This window comes from Drosophila rhopaloa, unplaced genomic scaffold (genome assembly GCF_018152115.1).
Source record: "Drosophila rhopaloa isolate 14029-0021.01 unplaced genomic scaffold, ASM1815211v1 contig_163, whole genome shotgun sequence".
Taxonomy (NCBI): Eukaryota; Metazoa; Arthropoda; class Insecta; order Diptera; family Drosophilidae; genus Drosophila; species Drosophila rhopaloa.
In genome coordinates, this window is record NW_025335043.1 from 1,535,983 (window position 1) to 1,558,089 (window position 22,107).

Consider the following 22,107-nt stretch of genomic DNA (forward strand, 5'->3'; position numbering starts at 1 on the left):
GAAAGAGGGAGAGAGAGAGAAAGGCGGAGGGAGAAAGAGAGGCAGAGAGACAGATGCAGCAGAATATAACAGTACTCCGCGGTAGCTTCGCGATTCTTTTTGCTGCCCAAAGATGCAAACCGGTCGCCAAGAAGCATTTTCCAAGAAAATTATTGAGGGAAAGGCACAAAGCAAAAAAAAAATAAGCCCCAACTACTTTTAGGCAAACATCGGAAAAGTTTTCCAAGTCAAAAGTTCTTAAGGAAACATTCACCTCGGCGCGCTGATGAAGACAATCTCCGTAATGCAATTATAAAATACATTCCACTTAATAGGCTATTTATAAGTTTAGATGTTGTTTTTTACTCTCCAACTTATGTTCAACCGTTGGCAGAATGTGGAAGGGAGTTTTGAAAGTTTTCCAGTCGTTTGGTCAAGTTTTCTTTGGAAAGAACCTTCTATTTGCATGACTTTTCGACAATAAATATTGACAAAAAAGTAAAATAATAATAGAAGGTCTAATCCAAATTGGCACTGAACCTAAATTATTAAATGCAATAATATTATTTAAATTTAAAATCAACTTTACCAACCCATTTTTCCAATGCATTAAAAATATATAGGATTTCAATTATATTTTAATATTATTTAGTTATTTTCTTAGCTAAGAATATTATCTATTTATACCTAAGTAAATATTAATGATTTGCTTTTGGTGAAAAGTTCTTCTCACTAAATCAAAATTTCGGAGTCACGGATAAATGAACCACTATCTAGTTTGATTGTCATTTCTTAAAAAATTCCTTCTATCTTTTCCACTTATGGTCTCCCAATCTTCTTATAGCCAAGCTCTTCTAGAGATTTTCTATCGCTCCCAACCACAACCCACATATCACTGCTATCTCCCAGTAATCGCACATGGAGATGAAGCTCCACCAAAATAACCTTCCAACGACCGCAATTGATGTCAAAAATTCATTTTGTTAACCACAGGAAAAGAAAAACGGCAACAAAAAATTGCAACTAATTGAAAATTGGCAAGCAAAAGATATTTCTTGGCCATAATCACACTCAGTACAGAATGCAGCTGGGAACGCTTCCCAAAACAGCAACAGCAGCCACAAAAAAAAAAGCGTTAGGAAAAAACGTTCTAACCACAAACAACGGCAGCAAAATGTTGCACAAAAAGAATTCCCAGTGACCTAATTTTGCACTCAGATGCAGTTGTTGTAGCTGTCGCTGCCATTGTATTTATTGTGGCTGTTGGCGTTAGTTGGTCAATGCTTCCCATTGCTCTTGCCGTTTTTTTTGTTCTCGGCCCGGAAGTTCTGTGCCCATGCGCATGGAAGGCCGAGGAACTTGCAGCTTGCAAATAACTGAAATTATGCCCACTCCGATTCTACCAATTCTACTTCGACTTTTACGCCAGCTAGCAATAAAATTATAGAGTACAGGAACCGATCGCATCGATTGGAAGAGGCCAAGTTTCCGAAGAACGTTTTGGCCATTGGCGCTTTTGGGCAATGAAAAAATGTCCGCGGAACGTGAAAACAGTTCGTGTTTCCATACCAGCGAATTTTTATTGCTCGCGGACAGATATGAAAAATTACCTTTTACTACACAAAGGGAAAAAGGGAAAAGGGCTCAATATTAACTTGAATCTGTCATCTGAATTATTGTCATGAAATCTTTTTAACAGAATTCAATATGTGTCCTTTATTATGAGTAAACAAAGCAAACTGTCTGCATGTATGTACATTTCAAGTTCCATTTTTCACATCTTGATGATAGGCAAAACAAGCTTGCAAGCTGAAAAATTGTAGATCGATTTTCAAATTAAAAGCTGGTTTAAAATTATCAAGCGAAAAATGGCCTATAAGATTATGTAACAGAAATTTTACAAAAGTTTCTATCAAATTAAAAGACAAACTGCTTAAAAACTTCTACAGATTCTGTGGTTTAGTTTACTATCCGAAATTTCAAAATTAAGTTTAACATCTTTTTATTTGTTTTTGATAATTGACCAAATTGACAAGCAATACTAGATACAGTTTTTACACATGAAGAACGACCCAACTTTAAAATAAATCCTCAATATTTTTAATTTGTTCATGATTATTTTATTATAATCCAAAAGTTACAGTTATTTATTGAAGGGAATACCATTTACCACAAATATCATTACTAATTTAATTTTCAAAATAATGAATCTTGAATGATATGACCAATATTGCTAGTATTTTTTTCCGTATAGGAACCTTTCTTCCTTTCTCTCTCCCCCACCTTTCTCCCTTTCTGGCTTCCTTCTGGGATTCCCCTCCGTTTTGAATCCCTCGCGCTCGTCTTTCAATTGTTGCCCACTTTGTATGCTGTAACAGGAGCGTAATAAACACTCGCCTAACGGGGCTTTTCTTTATTTTCGCCATCGCCAGAGAGTGTGCGACTGCAATTGCCACAACAGCAACATCAGCTAGGCTGCAACTAGCAACAACAACGGGCACAGCCAGAACGAATGGCTGGAAAAGCCAGAGAACCGATCGCTAAGTGAAATGCTGCTGCAACGAAGTGCATTATAACCGTACATTTTGCACACAAACACACAGATGCAGGCACTCACACACACACTAGCATATATTAGTGCTATGCAATTTTCCACTTTTTGCTTTTAACGTGGCTGGAATACGGATTCTGTTTGCCTTCAGCGGCGACAAGGAAAGCTGAAATTGTTTGAAGTTGGTGATCAATTTTTGGGAACTCATTTTATTAGCGTTGATTTTCTTAATGCCTCATTTCCCTCATGTCATTTAGCCAATACATGTAAATATGTTTATTTTTAAGTTTAATAGGTTTTTAGTGGCACATATTTTCCAAAAATGGATTACAACTATTTCCAATTTTATTAAAACAAATTCAATTTTTAGCTGTTTACATATTTTAATAAGCAATAAGAAAATAAATTGTAAATTATTAATATAAATTCTCTGCTATCTGAGATTGATCAAAAATAATTTGATTGCCTGACATTAGCTCTAAGATAGTCTTTAAGTGAAAGATACCGAAAGCATTTGTTTTTCACCTAAAATGTTCAGAAATGTAGAAAACATTTTCCTGATTTTCTTGCACCAACTTCTTTTGCTTGCTCTTTTGCGTTAGAAGTTTGCCATAAAGTTTAGCGATTTTGATTTTGGACTGCAAGAGAAAGCAGTTTTTTTCGCTTCTTTCTTTCTGCAACTGCAGCTCCAATACCAATACAAATACAAATACTCGTAGATTGCTGCGCATGCGCAACTCTGTTAGAATGCAATTTTCTGTTTCGCTTCTCTTTCTACTTTAGTGTGCTTGTGTGTGCGAGTGTCTATGTTTGAACTTTAAAAAGTGGGTGAATGTACAGTAATGTTTGCTGCATGCTCAATTGCAATGCTGCAAGCAGCAACAGCAACAAAACGTGGCAAATTCGTGATGTTCTGTCAGGGCCAAAAGCAGCTGAGGAAAAACCCCAAAAGGTAGAAAGCCACAAAAGGAAATGATTTAGGGCTCCATGAAAATACATTCTCCGAAGAAGGTAATTGATATAACTAAAGGAAAATATGATTTAGAAAACTAATATTTTCTAATTGTTGATTAGGTTATCTTTTTGATTTGGAGATATTCGTTATATCCGTAAGAAATTGAAATGATATTATAACTTCTAGGTTTTAATATGGGATTTTCTAATATTCAATATTATTTTAAGTTTATAAATATCTAAAATATTGCCAAATATCGAAATCATTGTTGTATCATAGTTTCATGCAATGAATTGATTTATTTTATTAATAATAATAGTGTTAGCATTCTAGACTAAAGCAACTGTTGCCTCGAATTAATATCCACAACAATTAGATGTAGTCCTTGTTTTACTTACTATACCATAAAATATTTGATATTTAAATATCTAACTAACTAAATACGAAACAAATTTATTTAATGTCGTATTTCAAAAATTACTATAATCTCAAGTGAGTTTATTTGTTTAATGTGAAAGTTATGAGTGTGATAATATAATTATTCCTCTATTGTTTATTCCTTGTATTTATTGTGCTCCGTTGTTGCGTTTGTGTTCGATCTGTTGTTGAAGGCCACGTTAATCTTGAACTGTTTTATAAATTGGCACACTTATGCAAAGTCAACGACTCGTCGCTGCTTTCCTCTCTCTCTCTCTCTCTCACTCTGTCTCGTTTCCTTCGTCACTTGCTTCCTCTGTCCGCAAAACAGTTAACTGGCTTCGTCGAGCTTCGTGTGAAAAGCCGAAAGCCGAGCTCAGTTGCATAACTTTCATACCAGCATTAAAACAGAGCGCCACGAAAGTTCATTCGCCTCGTGCACTCCATTCGCCCGTCTCTTTTCCCCTCTCTCTCCCCTCTCGGTCGGTATCTTGGCCGTCTGGCTCTCTGTTAACCGACTCTCAGCCTCTTGGCCATTGCAGGCCAAGTCACGGCCGCGGCCAAATGAATAGAAATCAACTTTGAAATCCTTTTTGCTTAGTGGTTTTAATTGTATTTTTAGTTTATTTCCAGCACTTATGTATATAAAATAAAGAGTAAAAAGTTGTTGCTTATTTAGCGAAATCTTTTTTTCTTAATTTAATAAATATAGACAAAAAAATTAAGTTTTATATTTTTGGACTTGGCTGTTTTGTGAATTGCTTTTCTCTTTTTAGTGAGCTTGGCTTTCGTTTAAGTTTTTGTTGGCTTTGTTGTCTTTGCCTTTGGCGCGCAGCTTGAAAATGTTTTTTGGTGTGTGTGTTTTAGTGTTGTCTCTTGAAAAAGGAATGTTTGTTGTTTGTCAGCGGCGACGTTTTTGGGTGAATGTGTTTTGGGTCTTGGGTAGAGAAAAAGAGAAGAGAGGGGGGAGTGAAAGAGCTGGGGATGCGATGCGGAGATGATGTCGTCGATCTGTGCAGCATTGTTAAAGGTCAGTTCTCTTACCTAACTTTGATTGCATTTTTGTCTGTTTTTTGTTTTATTTTTCTTCGAAATTTGTGCGTTGTTTGTTGATCAACAGTTTTTGGACAAACAGTCGAAAGGGTTTGGTTAACCATTGGTTAATAACCAACGCCTCGGGTAATGATTATCAGTTGGGCTAGGGCAATATCCAAATGGTGCGAAGTACAAACAAATTCTCAAGTGTTCATTAAACAATTTCAAAGGAAATGTTAGAAGCATCTAAAAGAAAACACGCCATACACGAACAGAAGCGGAGGACATAATACATATGTACGTCTATTTTTCTTTTAATAAATAAATAGGTAATATTACTACTACTTTTTTACTACTACTTATTAGTAGTCAGTTTAAGCCTTATGCTTTACGAGAAAAAACCAAATACTTTTTATAATTATTTAAATAGATAAAGTTTGGTTAGAGAAGTATTCAGTCCTTATCCCTAATTTTATCACATTTAGTCATCCCATCCAAATAAAATGGGTTAATACAATTACTAACACTGCTCAGAAACTAGGTACATTTTCATAGGCTTTAAAAATAAAACATTTACAGGAAACCACAAAAAAAATATTCTATTCTTCCTGTTTTTGCTAAATGCACGCAAAAGTGCAACAGCAATGAAAAGCTTTCAAATCGTATAAAAAAATCTGAAATCTAAAAAGCATGTGAACCCACACACATAAGCAGAAACAACAACACGAGTGGTGCAAATTGTGACGTTCCTACACTTCACACCCGCACGGGCAAAATGGCCGCGACATTCAACTTGAACTTTTTGCGCACTCGCTCTCTTCTCTCGCTCACACACATAGAAAATAATCAAGATCAAGTTTCTTCCGGCATTTTGCACAACAACAATAAACTAGAGAGAGAGAAAAAGAGCATGTGTCAGAGAGGAAAGAGAGCAAACTTTGTTAAAAAGCTTTTGAGTGGGGTATGTGTCTGTGAGAGCACGGCAAGTGCATTTCTGTTATCTCCTCTGCGCTATGATGTCACTTTGGCCGCCTGTATACCTCATAGGGTTAAAATTTAATGTAATAATGCTATTTCATTTCATTGCAATACCCCCTTATTTTCATTTTTAAATTAGTGTACTAGTTCATTTGACTTATAATAATATAATCCCGATAAAAAATAATTGTATTTATAAAATTACTGTTTTTGTAAAAGCTTAAGCTATAAGAATAGAGATTTAAATGGTTAAATGATACTGGACTATCTGTTAAATTATTTTATTTCATGCTGGTACTTTCAGACGTTTTTTTTATGTTAGCCTAAACATTAATTTCTTTAAATAATAAGTTAATTTCTTTGATTTGTTTTAAAACAGTGGGAGAGAAACTTTAATAACTTTTTAAGACATATTATATCTTAACATTTTACTGAAATCCAAGTTTTTTATGGTTAGCTAGGATAATATGGTAATCTTTCATTTCAGCTTAAATAAACCAAAATTACTCATAATAAATAAATAAACCCCTGTTTTGTTTCTGTGCCATATACAAAATGCTGTTCCTATGATTAATTAATTCCATAAATTCTTAAGCGGATCCTGTTTCAACATTTAAATAGTAATCTTCAGCTTTAAGCCTAAAAACAAATTTAAATAAAGAACATATTTGCTTAAATAAATATGGCCAATAGATTCAAGACAATGGCTTGTCTTAAAATTGCATTTTACAGTTTTCCCTAGCTGCCCAAAATGAAGCAGACTCATTTTCACTCGCTTGGCGTTGGGAAAGCGCCGCATCGGACTATGTATGCTATATGTGAAATTCTCGGAAAAGTCGAAAACACACCACGTCGAGAGCAACAACAACGTCATCGTTGCAAGCATTGAACTCGATTTTGTTTTCATTGCCGCCTGAATTTCTAAAACGCAGCTAATTAGTCGAGAGTGTTTGCGTTGCTGCTGCTGCAGTTGTTGCACTTGCAGTTGTTGCACTTGGAGCTGCGCTTCTTTAGCTGTGTTCCACTTTTCTGGCAGTTTTCCACTTTTCCACCGGCCAATGCTGTGACTCCAGCAGATTTCACACGCGGCCAAGCAATTCATCATAAAAATTATTGCAAACTGCCATCAATTGGCAGCACTGTCAAAAATGTAAGGTAAACATCTTAATCTAGAAATAAATATTTTAAGGCTTAAGTATTGTGAAAAATATCTTAAGGACAATTGTACAATATGGTCACAATATACAATTTCCCGAAGTGTGTAAAGTTATAAACTTATATATTTTAACAAGGCACAACTTTAAGGTCTTATATACTTAGAGATAAATAAATAATTTAAAAACCATAAAAAATTGGATTAATCATCTCAAAACCCTAACTGTTGCACTTTAACTAAGTACAATATTTTTTCAGTGCAAACCAGAAGAAGATGGCTAAAACTGATCGACCGGCGTGGTTTTCAGTTGCAAGATGTTTGCTTAAAACCAAATGAAAATAAGTTTTTCCAAGTCCAAGCCCAGGCCGCGCCTTGTGTGTTTGTTTAAATAAAATGAAAGTTTTTTGCTGCACTTTTTTTTGTTTTGCGAATACGCGCGCGCCAATGTTTGACATACATAGAAGACGGCAGTCTGAGTCTGTCAGTCGGTCACTTAGTCACTTAGTCACTTAGTCACCTAGTCACTAAGACACTTAGACACTAAGTCGATGGTGTTAGTGGAACATGGCGGAATAGCAGACTTTGTTTAGCCAGCGACTTGCAAACGGTCGTTGCCGTTTCGCTTTTGCAGGCCGCTGCATTATGATTTCATTTTCTAATCGAGTTCGTCTTCATGTGCAGCCTCACTTCATATTGCTTTTCTATGGTCAACATGCACGGCGATGTGCTGCAAAAATAAAATCACGCATACGCCGCGTATGACGAAAGTGAAATAGGCGCGACGAAGAAGGCCCATAAACAGAGGCATTCAAAATAAAGCCAAGCAAAGCGAAAGGCGGAAGAAAAAGAAAAATAAAGAAAGAGGTAGCGGGAAGAAATAGAGAGCTAGAACGGTAGCTTCACTTTTTTTTCGGCAGTTCAACAAACTTTGAAACGAACTTGGGTCAATAAACTATGCAAGACCCACGGCGGGATCATTAGATGATCACCATCATGACGATGATGATGGCGCTTGTGCTGAACCGAATCTTTTGTCTGTGGCAAACGCATAAATAAAAAAGAATAACAAGCCGAGGGGTCAATGGCAGTCACACTCGCTTCAAAACGAATGCAAAGTGGTGAAGGGGCAAGCGCTGTAATAAAAAAGCTAAGAAAAAAGCGAAAATAGTTTTGTATCGGTAAAGAACAATCTAACTAAAAATGGGGGAGCAATTAAGGGTATTAAAATTAGTAATTGCGGTCTACGACCCTGCAGTAGAAATAATTTTAGGACCATTTTTTTTCGTCGTTTTAAATGTTCTTTGTAGAAATTATAAAAAATGGAAATTGATAGCTCAAAAAAATTAAATTGTCATTGTTATAACTCGATTTTTGAGGAAAATCCATTATTACTATTTTATGTGATTTTACATAAAAAAGATAATATTATTTTCAAGTTTTTGAAATGAAATGGATTGAAATCACATTTTTTTTAATTTTTGTAAAGTACTAAACTTAAGAATTCATCTCTTCCGAGTAAAATTACAAAATTTTAAATTAAATAAATAAAACAGTAAAAGTTTTGAAACACAAAAGAACATTTTAAATTTAACAGGCTTAATTTTAATTTCACTTTAAGAATAGACAAAGCGCCACCTATACACCAAGAATTATAAGTGAACAAATTGTTGGTTTAAGTCACGGCTACAAATTTAGAATTTTGCCATCATTTCTGAGTTCACAGTGGTGCGTATTTCATACTTGTTAGAGATGGAAAAGCGATGTTTGCATCGTTAGCGGATTTATCAACCGTCGATATTTCTCCCCCACCAAGGTGCTGTTGGAAAAACGTTGCCCTGCCATACATCGATATCTCCAATGTTTTGTAAACATCGATCACACATATTTTTAGAATCGCGTCTGTCCACCTCTAGTAATATTATTTATTAAAATAATATCCATATTATCCCTGTTTCACAAAAATAAGAATACGGACCTCAAAGAATAATAAGAATTCAACGGAAAAGTACGCGTTGTAATAATCTCACTCAACTTTGCATGGCGATTTCCATGTAACCACGAGGGCCGCCAAATAAAACCACACTACAAACGGGTAGCAACAAAACAAAAATAAAGCATTTTCCTTAATTATGAGCTCGCCCACGAGTAAAAATGTTAGCGAAACGAATGGGAACAAGCCTAAGAAGTCCGGCAAGACAAATTCGAATGCCAAGAGTGGGCAAATGGACACACGCGCCGAATTGGCGGACCTCATCAAAAAAAAGGCGGAAACCTCTGTAAGGCACAATATAAACAAACCCGAAACCGGTGCATGATTTCATTATTATTTCGTACGAATGACAGGAGCAACTGGCCAATCTCGAGCGACAGATCTACGCCTTCGAGGGATCCTATTTGGAGGACACGCAGTTGTGCGGGAACATCATCCGCGGGTGGGAGCGCTACCTGACCTCCAACAAGGCCACCAATTCCAAGGCCGACAAGCGGAACCGGAAGTTCAAGGAGGCCGAACGCCTCTTCTCCAAGTCCAGCATTACCTCAATGGCTATATGTAATCGTAAGTGGGGGATTAATAAAACTCGGATTTTAAATCCGTTTTGGAAAGTTTCTTATCTTAGGTTATTGATGTTAGAAACATTATTATACTAAAAAGGATAACTATAATTTACCGAAAGTAGTCGATATAGGCATGTCCGTCTGATTCTACACGGCGTATATATAAATTCCATAGGAAGGAAAACTTAACTGTGTTCGAAATTTCAGAAATACAGTTTAGATATAATTAAAAATGAAATAATTTAAGTACCGATTTATGTATTAGTAACACTGGACTGGGCTTCGTTATTAAATATATTACAAAATTAAGTTAAATTATTAAGTTAAATACAATATAGCTCTCATATAAATAATTAAGTCAGATTGTCGTATTACATCAGTTTGTTTTATACCGACAAGAAGATATAAACATCGACAAGCTGAGGTTTCCATCTTTTTTATCAATAGAAATATTCTAAAATTCGCCTATTTTTAGCTGAACGCGCTAGCGAATCGGATTCCATTACCAATGAAGACTCCAGCGACAATCAGATCTCAATCAATCAGAACACAACAACGGCCCACGATGGAGCCACTACAATCAAGAGCACGCCGAAAGATGAAAAGGGTAAGACAGAACTAGAGTTTCAGGAGATGATGTCGACAGCGAGAGGATATAAATTATTATTACCCAAAGGCTAAGAAGATGATGATAAAAAAGATAATATTATGATAATAAAGTTAGAATTAAAGAAAATACTTAACTAAGCTATAAGAGAAGTTACTTACTAAACACAATATCCCAACTCAACTTTATAATTAACCAGATTATTTTAGCAGGGAAACAAAGTATAACAAACATAAGTCATAAAACTATGGACTGTAAAAATGACGTGTTCTCATTTAAAAAATATAAATCTTTTCATGCTTAATATTAAAGTTTAAAATGTTTCTGTTGAAAATGTGTTATATTTATTAATAACATAAAAAACTAGAGAAAATATACATATACAATTTTAAAAACATTAGTTGATCAAAAGCTCGGTACTTTTAAAGTATACTTGCAGAAACGATACCCAAATCAATAAAAACGGGTTTAGCTAATCCTTATATAGCAGTTTTTATTAAAAAGAAGTTCAATATTATTAAAATCTCGTATAAGCTTGAGAGGTCTATATTAATCAAGAATACTCCACCTCTTTCGCATTTTTCTTACTTAATAATTTTTTTTTTACAGATTCCCCCTCGCATCGAAATGAAAGCAGTCTGGCGGTTACTGGAGGCACCGGAGTGGTCGCTGGATCTACTGGCGTTGGAGGAGCCAGCTCAGGAACAACTCTTGGCACACCCACTCCCAACACAAAGAGCAAACTTTCCACCAACTCCAGTGCGACGGCAAAGAAAAGTGGGCACATAAACAAGAAGATTCGACATCGATGACGACCGCTCCGGTAGGGTCTGGCCCGAATTTTGCACTCTTTAAGTTCGAAGTTTAAAAATTAAAATTTGTTCAATTAATAAAACAAATTTAGATTTAAAACAAAAATGATTTTGTTTTTGTTGCAGCTTTGGAAAAACTTGTAGAAAACGAACAAGATCAAATATTGTATCGTTATTATATACCTGTAGAGGGCATTACACTTTCAGTCAAAAGTTTGCAATGCGGTAGAGAAGCGTGTCCGACTTTATAAAGTATATGCGTTTTGATTAGCATCATCAGGATTGTCGATCTAGCCATGTCCGTCTGTCCTTTTTTATACCCATATTATTCTTAGCTATAAAGATTTGGATGAAACTTAAAAAAAAAATTTTTTTTAATATATACCCTTATACTTCGAGATGAAATAAATTTCAACAATTTCAGGAATACGGTCTTAGTCGGACGATAATATCACGTAGTTGCCATAGGAGAGAGTGAAAAATAAATATGAAAACAACATGCAATTCCACAGAACTTCGGTCTTTAAACATGTACGAAAATTCTCCGATATATAGTTTTTTTTAGACATAGACAGCTTTCATCTATTCAACATAAATGCTAAATACAATCGATATAGGCAGAACCCCATCCCACGCTCAGTCAGTTCTTTCCTAAAAACTAAGTAATAAATTCACAAATGATCCTAAATTTGTATGACTCATATTTGGAATGATTAATAATTCATAATTTGTATATTAGCCTAAGTTGTCGTTCACTATCGCAATCAGTCACATTTCAGAAGTCAGTTGTTGTGCTATTTTTATTATTTTATTTTAATCAGAATAGTTGGTTGATAACAAGTAAGATACAATGTACAAATTTCTGTACCACTGGCGGACCCAGACGTATTTAATATTTTTATTGATCAACTATTTCGTATCATATTTTTTATAATTTTGTAACCGAATGGGGGGAGCCTCCGAAGGAAGTTTTCCTTGAGCGCTGATTGAAGGATAAGGGAATTGAAGATTTACTTGCTATTGATTTCGTATTAGTCGTGTCTCTTGAAGGGGCTCTAAGAGAAAAGAATCGAGAGAGTTTGATATGAAAATGTGAAACAGTCAAGCTAAGTAAATTCAGGTCGTAAGCATGATAGTAAGAGGAGAAAGGAAAATAAAAATCCGAATTTCTCACCGTTCCTTTGAGGGTTTAAGAATTTTGCGCCTCAGGATAAACAGCAAAAATATGATGACACCCTGGGACCAATTTATGTAGTCAGTCACGAGAAAAGCCCTCCTCAAAAGTGTGTCATTTTGGACAAAATACGAGATTATCTCAAAGCTCCAGGTCATACCCATTACGATGAAGAGCCGCAAAAAATAAGTATGACTGTTTGGGAATATGACAGGATTTTAATGATATTGATTTCACTATTATTTTTTATTGATTTACCTTTCTTGCTTTTGTTCGAAAAACTTCATTTCTCGGTTTGATTTCATTATTTCCATTGCCGTCCGTGTAAACATGGTAATGTTAAAGGCAATCAGTAATACCATCGGTCCATAGAAGTAGAGCATGGCAGACCATTCGTTAGCTGTTAGTGGAAAGGGTGGCTTTATACTTTATACATTGTAAAACGATTTAATTTAAAAATGTACTTGCGATCCAACAATGGCCAGCCCCCACACGAGGATTCCAATTTTCGTTAGCTACAAATTTTTGAGCTGTGTAGGTGACTCCGGTCAAGGCCCCCGCCAATCCCCAGGCGTAAGTGTTGAGGATCGCAAACTCGTCTAAAGAAAGCCATTTGAATTTGTTGCACAACTTCGTAAAGGTGCGCAGGCTAATGACAGAAAGCCAGAAGAACGCAGCCATGACGAAAAAATAGCCCATAAAACCTAATAATGAAAAATGGTGAAAAATTCCAATGATTCTTTGTCGTACAGCCGTATAATATAGCCAACCTGCTAAAGCGCAGAAGGACAACGATAATTTCCACAAGTCAAGGAGAAGGAATAGGAAGCCCATGAAGATGCAGACCAAGTAGCAGATGATGCACTTTCCATGAAGGTTTCTTAGCTGTTCCACAAGGAGGTGAGCGCAGATTGTTAGAGCCATAAAAAATAGCGATGTGATCATCACTGTGGGAAGCGGTTATTAGTTATAGTTATAGTAGTTATAGCTTTCAACTCACCGATGGTTTGTCCTGTTTTAGATTCCGTATTAGGGCAGTTGTGGGCTACAATTCGAACAGATTTTGTTATATTATTATTTTCGTCTTTGAACAGAAAGTGCTGCAAGCAGTATTCACGCTTGTTCATAACCACGTTATCATAGTGGCGTATAAAGGTTCCATTCTATGGAGTAATAGTGATGATTATGCTGGGAATTTTAACATATACAAGATGAAAACATACCTCGTATAGTGTGTAATTATCGCCTTCATTTTGGTTGTCTACTTTATATGGATCGCCACAAGGCATGGGCAAATCCCACTGCACGATTAGATCGTTTTTAAAGTGCCTTTTGACCACCGACCCGTTTTTAAGGGTTATGTCCACGAAAGGATCGATCATTTCCTGGTGGTCCTCTAACATAATGTTGCATTGTGACTCTTCATTATATTTTGGATCCAGACTGTGGTCGTGGAGACAGCAGAACCTGACGCAAGTCCTCAGTTTGCAGACACATCCTCTCATGTAGCTGGGGACCCACTTCTTGGAGCCGTTTGCGAAAATGAAGTCATATTCACCCGTCAAATGGGCGGGAATGAGAACTCCCTCATAAAGATATGAACCATTCTGGATCCTCTGGTCTGCCGAGAGACTTACAGTGTCAAAGAAATCGCAATCATCAATTTCCGCACTCGAATGTTGCACCATCAGTAAAATAACAGCAGCCAAATATCCCAGAAGTAGACGCATTTTATTCGAGGTTTGATGAAGGTAGGACTTGGAGTCTGCGTCTAAAGAAAATTATAATCTCTGTGACCGTAATACTTATACTACTGTGAGCAAAAAGTAAGGTGAATTTATTTGTAAAGTGAAAATTCTTTATTTATTCTCCTGAATCAATTTCATCCCCTTCAAAGTAATCCCCTCCCGATAAAAAAAATGATGCCAACGTTTTTTCAAATCCTCGAAATAGGCCAAATAGTCTCTTTCCGGTATAGCCATGAGCGCCCTCGTCGATTGGTTTTCACAGATCTTTCTGATATTCCGATCATATCAGTAAGGTCTCTAACAGTCAACCGACGATTTTTGAGCACTAATTCCTTTACTTCATTCACGTGTTGGTCATTATATTATGACCGAGATGTTCATATCGCAGATTAATTTTAAAATAATATCAAGAGAGAGAGAGAGTATGATTGTATAGCATTTTTAGTTCATACATTGACTCATAAAAATAAAATTGGATAACAAACTTTTGAGATTGTATAAAACAATCTTAGAGAATCCGAGGGTCCAACCCATGTTTTTCATCGATATGTTTGATTTATCAAATACGTAGGTAAAGTTTCCATTCATTAAAAAAAAACATTGCTTGAATTCAGAAAATGTTGTACTTTACTCAAACAACAAAAAGTGTATATTATGCAACAGATTTAAGAAACTGGCATGAGCCTATACAGAACAAACAGCCGAATCACTTTTAGACCTTAGCACTTCCAATCCAAGTAAAAGAACACCAACAAAGATAGCTGAGGATTACAAACGCAAGCGCTCTTACTTTTCGTCGTTCCCGACAATGGTTTTAAAATGACTGATCCGATCCAAAAATTCTACTGGAACAAATCTCCCAGAATCTGAATAAGCTTTTGTATTTCAGATGTGTTCTTAGTCAACCCAAAGCATTAGATTTTAACACCACATAGCAACGCATATTTTGATATCAGTTTCATTCTGAAAAGGAAAGCAAATTTAAGTGAGATTACATTTGAAAAACATTAAAAAGGACACTTTTTATATTTTCCATTTTACACATTTTAAGTTATATTAAGAAAGGATTAAAAAAACGGCAAAATTAAACAATTTTGACCTGATCCTTTGGCATTTATAGGGTATAGACGACCGATCGCAAGATTTAATATGATCAGTGTACATATAAAAAGAACGATTTGGAAAGTTCCAAGAATCTATCTTTTACACACCGCGAATAATCGGCATATAACCGTAAGACAGATATATGGCAGCTATGGGATATTGTCCAACCGATATTGATCAAATGTCAAGGGATAGGTTCTCTACACTAATAACCTCATTTTATATTAAAAATAAAAAAAAATATTGCGAAATTTAACATTTTGACTCGATTAGGATATACCCTTCCGATGTCCGCCGTTTTCGAACTTCATCTGCGTACACATAAAAAAAAAGAAAGCGAACGTTTTAAGTCTATCGCTTTTTAACTGAGCTCGCAAACAGACGGACATGCTGAATAATTATATTAACTCGTTTGCTGATAAGGAATTTATATTGTAGAGAGTCAGAAACGTCTCCTTCACTGCGTAACAAACTTTAAAAAAAATAAAACTGGTATTCGGAAACACCAATTAAAATAGGTTTTAGAACTTACAAAATGTTTTTTATTAAATACAAAAATGGATAAAGCAAATTAAGATAATTTAAAAACATATGTAAGGTTTAAAATATACATGTAAGCGAAATTTTCAAAATTAATACGTAAATGGCCACACTAAGTTCTGCAGCGGCAGTGTTGCAAAACGCTCGATTTGGCCAAGTGACGTGTGTTCTAGTTCTGTGATTCAGCTCCCAAAAACCGGAACTAGCACAAATGAACTGACTTTACGTTTACGAGATCTAATTTTCCTGTCGGCAAATCTGTATTTGCCACACAATTGTTTGGCAAGGCAATCTTACCAAGGGCAAGCGAAGCAAGCCGGCAGAGCAAAGTCACCGGAAAGAAGCGTTATCCAGGTCACCACTGACGATGGTCGGCACCACCAAAATCTCCATCACCGCGATGGCTCGGCCGCAGCTCCGTGCAATTTGTTTATGTCTGCTCATCGCCAGCTGCTACGTGTCGCAGTCCCAAGCGGATGAGCACAACCACAAGGTGAGTTTTGATCCCATATCTAGCCCATGTCTAGTTCCAACTACATCTCCCATATCTCTAGTACAATGACCGGGAGGAGGTAGTCCTTTGGATGAACACGGTGGGTCCGTACCACAATCGGCAGGAGACCTACGCCTACTTCTCCCTGCCCTTTTGCAATGGCCAGAAGTCCTCGATTTCGCATTATCATGAGACCCTGAGTGAAGCGCTTCAAGGGGTGGAACTGGAGTTCAGTGGCTACGAGATGGACTTTAAGATCGATGCCCCGAGATCCGTCATCTGCATGGTCACCTTGCAGGAGGAGAGCGCCAAGGCATTTACATATGCCGTGAAGAACGAGTACTGGTACCAGATGTACATCGATGGGCTACCCATATGGGGAAAAGTGGGCGAGCGGGACGAACGGGACGGAAAATACTATATCTTCTCGCACAAGAAGTTCGACATTGGCTACAATGGCCAGCAAATTGTGGACATCACCCTGACCACCGAGGCTCGGGAGGAACTCAAGCCGGGATCGCAAATCAACTTCTCCTACGAGGTTAACTGGAAGCCCAGCAAGGTGGAGTTCAAGAATCGATTCGACAAGTACCTGGACCCAAACTTTTTCCAGCACAGGGTGCGTATTAAGTAACAGAGCAATGTTCTCTATAATTCATTGTTATACAGCCCGAACGGAAAAAATAACCTTTTCATCAGGCTCCCAATAGAAATTATCTTTAATAAAAAATCTGTAAATGTAGCTGTCACAAGTTAATAGATAAAGATGAGTTTTAGATGATTTGATCTTGCGCGTAAAATTGTAACCAGTAACATTCCATTGCTATACGAATATTGTCACTTTAGTAACCCTGCAACAATTAATAATGCGTTATAGATTATATATGCAAAACTATACCTATTTAAAAAAAACAAATATTTAAATAACCCATTTTCTTCTATCCTCTACAGATCCATTGGTTTAGCATATTCAACAGTTTCATGATGGTAATTTTCCTGGTGGGTCTCGTGTCTATGATTTTGATGCGAACTCTGCGCAAGGATTATGCCAGATACAGCAAAGACGAAGAGGTAGACGACATGGAGCGTGATCTTGGCGATGAATACGGATGGAAGCAGGTTCACGGCGACGTCTTCCGTTCGCCACCCAATACTCTTCTCTTTTCGGCCTTGGTAGGAGCTGGTTACCAACTGATTTCGGTGGTGTTTTGTGTGATCATGTTCGCGATAGTCGGTGAACTTTACACGGAACGCGGTTCCATGCTGTCGACGGCTATATTTGTGTATGCTGCCACCTCTCCAATTAATGGTTACTTTGGAGGATCGCTATATGCCCGATTGGGAGGACGAATGTGGATTCGGCAGATGCTGGTCTCCGCATTTACAGTTCCAGTGGCTGTGTGCGGCACGGCTTTCCTTATCAATTTCATTGCTATCGGGTATCATGCATCGAGAGCCATTCCCTTTGGCACCATGGTGGCGGTCACCTGCATCTGTATATTTGTGATCCTGCCCTTGACTTTGGTGGGCACTGTGGTCGGCCGCAATCTGGATGGTCAGCCGGACTTCCCTTGTCGAGTGAACGCTGTTCCACGGCCTATTCCTGAAAAGAAGTGGTACATGGAGCCGCTGATTATTGTGCTTCTGGGTGGCGTCCTGCCCTTTGGATCCATCTTCATTGAGATGTAAGTGTTTCTTTGACATTTCAAGTTACTTCTCATCAAAACAGAAAAACAAGATTTTACAATACATTATATTATATTATTATTTTAAAAACAATCGTAATACTTCAACTTCCCTGTACAAATATAATCCTAATATTTGAAATTGAACTTCAAAACGACTCATTACATGTCCAAATAATTCGAAGAACGCATACTATAAAAATCAAGTCTTAATATATTTTAATAATAATAATGTTATTTAAATTGCCAAAAATTATTATTATTTAAAGACAATTCTTTTAATGCAGGACAACTTTAATACAACCCGTACTTTTTCTGTTTTCCCCAACAGGTACTTTATCTTCACTTCCTTCTGGGCGTACAAAATCTACTATGTCTATGGCTTCATGTTGCTGGTGTTCAGCATCTTGACTGTGGTTACGGTGTGTGTTACTATTGTGTGCACATACTTCCTGTTGAATGCGGAGGACTACCGATGGCAATGGACGAGTTTCATGGCGGCAGGCTCCACGTCCATTTACGTATATGCCTACTCCTTTTATTACTTTTTTTTCAAGACCAAGTAAGTCGCTTTTTTGAATTTAAGAATGATTGTTTTTTTATAAATATGATGTACTTTTACAGAATGTTTGGTCTATTCCAAACGGCCTTCTACTTTGGCTACATGGCTCTCTTCAGCGGCGCCTTGGGAATTATCTGCGGCACCGTCGGCTATGTGGGCACGAATCTCTTCGTGCGCAAAATCTATTCCAATGTGAAAATAGACTAAGAGCCCTGCGACTCAATTTGCCGCAACCCGCCCCCAGATCTGTATATCATCCTAATCGATTTACACTTGTATTTATTGAGTAGAGTTTTAGTTCTGTGTGTTTACTTTTGCTCCAGTTGGCTCCTCTCTCTCCGTCTCTTTGTGTTTCTCACTTCTCATTTTGGTGTGAAAATGAATGCCAGTCCAATGTATTCGCACCAAAGATTAAATATTCAGTTTAACGATGTATACGCAAGGCACATATATAACTTAAATAGTGCTTTTCGGGATTGTAAGACAATGAACTAAGAAATAGCAAAGCGGATTCAATTTTAATGAAATGTAGAAAAAATAACAATAAGATATAATTGTAAATTGAAAGCTCAGTTTGTTGCATTTACGTTCTGATAGATTTAAGAGTCAATTATAAATCTTATCTATTTGGACTGGAATCTCCTTAAATTCCATAAAATTACTAATTATTAAACAAAAATATATAACCTTTTCTAGATTTCTTTATTTAATTTCATATCTAAATCTTGATAGTCATATATTTTTCCTACAAAGTCCGAAGAAAACTTTTTTGCCTTATATGTGCTTTTGCGTTGGCGTATGCTTGCGTACCGTATACATCAAATATTTTATTTGAATTGTTTGCCTAGAAAACTTATCAATCTATGCAATTGCAACAAAATGTGACTTGAACTTGTTTGCGCCAATTAAGTTTATGTACGATGCAAGAAATGTGCTGATTAGCAATAGTCGATAATCTTATAATAAATTCAATATATAAAACCAATACGTTGATTATTTTAGATTTTACCTTCATGTTGATCATTATCAAGATCGTTAAACCACTCTTGATCCGCCCAGTAACATTGACCCTCAAATTGTTTTTTAATTTTTGGGAGGAAAACAACTTTAGCGGTATTCTTTTTCGATTTTTTGCATTTAATTGTTTTGGGCTGCTTATCTTCTCATTTAGAGGGCCAATAACCAATTTTTAACATTCTTAATGATTTTTGGGAAGCAACAATGGCAAACAAAAAATAAAACACCAGGGCGGTACAGGCACTTTGGGATTATTCCATGACAATTGATAAAGACTTTTGGGGCTCATTCAGTTACTGATAGGGTTCAGTTTAAGCTTTCGTACTTGAATTATTATTACGACAAGATTAATCACTGCAATGTTTGCAAAGCAATGTCTGTTATACCCTTAAAAACTTAAGGAGGATTTCCGCCTACTCAGATTAACAATATTTATTTATAATTTTTTTGAACTTTATAAATTTATATAATGTAATCGAACTTGATGTCTAAAATTAGAGAGATGTTTGGATCTTATTGGATAGTAAGGAACACATAGTTTTCAGCGAAGATTTTTACTAAAAGAGCAGTGACTGTTTTCAGAGTATTTATACACTTTGACTGAGGCTAACAGCCTTCCTTCGTCCGGTTTTACTTTTCCGCTTATCTAAACGTTCAACGGGCCCAATATCACCAGTTTTCAAGTGACTGGCGCTCGTTTAAAAGTGGACACTTACAGAATAGACGAGTGCCACTAATGACGCGTGTTTTCAGAGGCTTTGTCAATGGAATTCTCAGATAAGTCGGAAATGTCGCAGAACCTTTTCATTTAAATCCGTCGTGGGGTGGAACCTGATTAAGAACATATTGATTTCGTAATTTATGCTAATTCTGGCACATGAAAACTATAACGGCGCTTGCGACGGGGTCTCCAGAATTTCCTTTTTTCTCTGCAAAGGTGATGACAATAGTTTCCTACAGAGATCGAAATGTCTGGGTGTCATTTTGATGGCAAGCGCCCACATTTAGTAACATAAATTGTCTGATTTAATCACATTTTACGACTTGATTGACATTTGATGCATTTTTGAAGTTTCCCTCACGGGCTGTTGGCCAAGAATCAGAACCCTGCTGACCCAGTTTAAAGGCTTGGCCAGAGAGCCTAATGATGTTCGTGTATATTTTGTTGCATAAATTATCATAAACGTCAGCGACCGCCTTGGTGATGGAATTTTCCATTTGATCTGTTTAACATTTCCCTTTCGATTGTGGGCCAAGAACAGTTATAGAGATGCGGGAAATGTGTTTTGGTTTCGATCGTCAGATTATTTTGTTTGTTTTATATGCATATTAAAATGGTTGTCAACTAATTTGAGCCAGGCCCAAATATTCCAGCTTATAAAAGCAGCTGGCGAGTTCTAGGCTCAGCTCAGTCTGCATTGAAGTGCTTTTTCACAAACATCATGGGATATTTGGGTCTCTTGGTTATTTTGGCTTTGGGTGAGTTTGTAAAGATTCCTGATTTTTTTACAATTTCATAATTTGTTATTTTGCTGTAGGCCTTTGTTCCACTGTTCAGTCTTCTTTGGTGAAGTGCTCATGTGATCCTGGACCCAAGGGTGAGCGAGGACCTCCTGGTCCACCTGGGCCGCCAAGTAATTCGAATGGGCTAGGTGGCAGTGGATCTGGCTACTGGGGCTATCCGCCCACGGGTCCTTATCCTCCGAATCTGCCCATTATTCCTGGACCTAGAGGCTTGCCAGGGCCACCGGGTCCTCCTGGATATTGCTTCCCCTGCCCGGCGGCTCCACCTCTGAGGTCATTCCCGCCACCTGGAGTGCCTGTGCCACCGTTTATTTCCACCCAAGCTGGTGGTGGTTTTGGTGGAGCTTCGGCGCTGACCACTGCAGTGGGCAACATTATAGTCATTCCCGGAGGAGCAGGAACGGGGCTAACTGGTCGCGCTCAGTTCTTCCACATTTCACCCGATGGCCAAGTCATGCAGATCGAAAGACCGCAGAATCTGCCTACAGAACTATTTGATTCTCCTGCTGCTGCGATTCCACCACCTAAGCCCACTTCCGCATCTCTGTCGGGGATTACACCACCGGCTGTGCAAGTGGCAGCCACCCAACCAACGCCCGGAGAACTGGGATCCCCGCCGACTACATTACTGCCGGAAAATATAGAAGAAACTGTTTTTGCCGTGGGCAATCGAAAGGACTTTCTGCGAGGAAGCTCCGATGCCAGCGATTGGCGGAGGATTCTCCTCCTGGGAGAGAGATCCCACGATGGCCTACTGACTCCTAAAGGTCATCCCAACCAGTTGGAGAACAGCATGGAGAACTTTCAGAGGGCTCTGGTTGAGCTGAAGGAGAAGTATGCGACGCTCATCCAACCACGTAATACTAATCAATATGCAGTCATCATTTGAGGAGCAAAGTCAAGATTGGAGTTAATTGAATATATAAATAAAAACTGCACTGATAATTTCTAAAAATAATCCAATGGTTTAACGTTCTAACTTGAAAATTTTGATTGATTAAAAGTATTTGCCATCTATTTTGGCGTTCAAAGATCGATGCATATTCTTGTATTAAGAAACATTAGGGCTATGTTAAAAAAAAAAACATTCCAAATTAATAGCAATTTTATTTTTTACAAAAAGGCTTAAAAGATCAGTAGAACCCCGGCTTTTTTATGGCCTTTGTTAACTTCATCACAACAATCCAACTGGTTCTCACGTGCTAATTGCTTAG

At 37.2% G+C, this 22,107-nt stretch overlaps 4 protein-coding genes across 4 annotated transcripts; 3 read left to right on the plus strand and 1 right to left on the minus strand.

Annotated features, from left to right (window-relative positions):
• Nucleotides 1-8,965: 8,965 nt before the first annotated feature.
• LOC108047324 (chromatin modification-related protein MEAF6) lies at nt 8,966-11,147 on the plus strand. Its single transcript, XM_017127442.2, has 4 exons — nt 8,966-9,347; nt 9,415-9,628; nt 10,103-10,234; nt 10,844-11,147. The coding sequence occupies exons 1-4, from the start codon at nt 9,201-9,203 to the stop codon at nt 11,044-11,046; spliced, it is 696 nt and encodes a 231-aa protein (XP_016982931.1). The 5' UTR covers nt 8,966-9,200; the 3' UTR covers nt 11,047-11,147.
• Nucleotides 11,148-12,216: 1,069 nt separating this feature from the next.
• On the minus strand, nt 12,217-13,950 carry LOC108047318 (G-protein coupled receptor Mth). The gene is given in 5 exon segments (XM_044457699.1): nt 12,217-12,620; nt 12,685-12,924; nt 12,991-13,167; nt 13,221-13,383; nt 13,444-13,950. Coding segments are annotated over 5 exon segments (1,491 nt in total).
• Nucleotides 13,951-15,788: 1,838 nt separating this feature from the next.
• Nucleotides 15,789-19,337, plus strand: LOC108047335 (transmembrane 9 superfamily member 3). Its single transcript, XM_017127472.2, has 5 exons — nt 15,789-16,105; nt 16,167-16,724; nt 17,057-17,790; nt 18,122-18,352; nt 18,415-19,337. The coding sequence occupies exons 1-5, from the start codon at nt 15,980-15,982 to the stop codon at nt 18,557-18,559; spliced, it is 1,794 nt and encodes a 597-aa protein (XP_016982961.1). The 5' UTR covers nt 15,789-15,979; the 3' UTR covers nt 18,560-19,337.
• A 1,406-nt stretch (nt 19,338-20,743) lies between these two features.
• LOC108047342 (collagen alpha-4(IV) chain) lies at nt 20,744-21,930 on the plus strand. The gene is made up of 2 exons (XM_017127486.2): nt 20,744-20,848; nt 20,908-21,930. Exons 1-2 carry the CDS (start codon nt 20,812-20,814, stop codon nt 21,780-21,782), a joined length of 912 nt encoding a protein of 303 aa, XP_016982975.1. The 5' UTR covers nt 20,744-20,811; the 3' UTR covers nt 21,783-21,930.
• The last annotated feature ends 177 nt before the right edge of the window (nt 21,931-22,107 follow it).

Coding starts and splice junctions, on each gene's coding strand:
- LOC108047324 (XM_017127442.2), top strand. CDS start 9,201: ATGAGCTCGCCCACGAGTAAAAATGTTAGCGAAACGAATGGGAACAAG. Junction 9,348..9,414: donor AAAAAAAGGCGGAAACCTCT/GTAAGGCACAAT, acceptor TACGAATGACAG/GAGCAACTGGCCAATCTCGA. Junction 10,235..10,843: donor CACGCCGAAAGATGAAAAGG/GTAAGACAGAAC, acceptor TTTTTTTTACAG/ATTCCCCCTCGCATCGAAAT.
- LOC108047335 (XM_017127472.2), top strand. CDS start 15,980: ATGGTCGGCACCACCAAAATCTCCATCACCGCGATGGCTCGGCCGCAG. Junction 16,725..17,056: donor CAAACTTTTTCCAGCACAGG/GTGCGTATTAAG, acceptor TATCCTCTACAG/ATCCATTGGTTTAGCATATT. Junction 18,353..18,414: donor TACTTTTTTTTCAAGACCAA/GTAAGTCGCTTT, acceptor GTACTTTTACAG/AATGTTTGGTCTATTCCAAA.
- LOC108047342 (XM_017127486.2), top strand. CDS start 20,812: ATGGGATATTTGGGTCTCTTGGTTATTTTGGCTTTGG. Junction 20,849..20,907: donor CTTGGTTATTTTGGCTTTGG/GTGAGTTTGTAA, acceptor ATTTTGCTGTAG/GCCTTTGTTCCACTGTTCAG.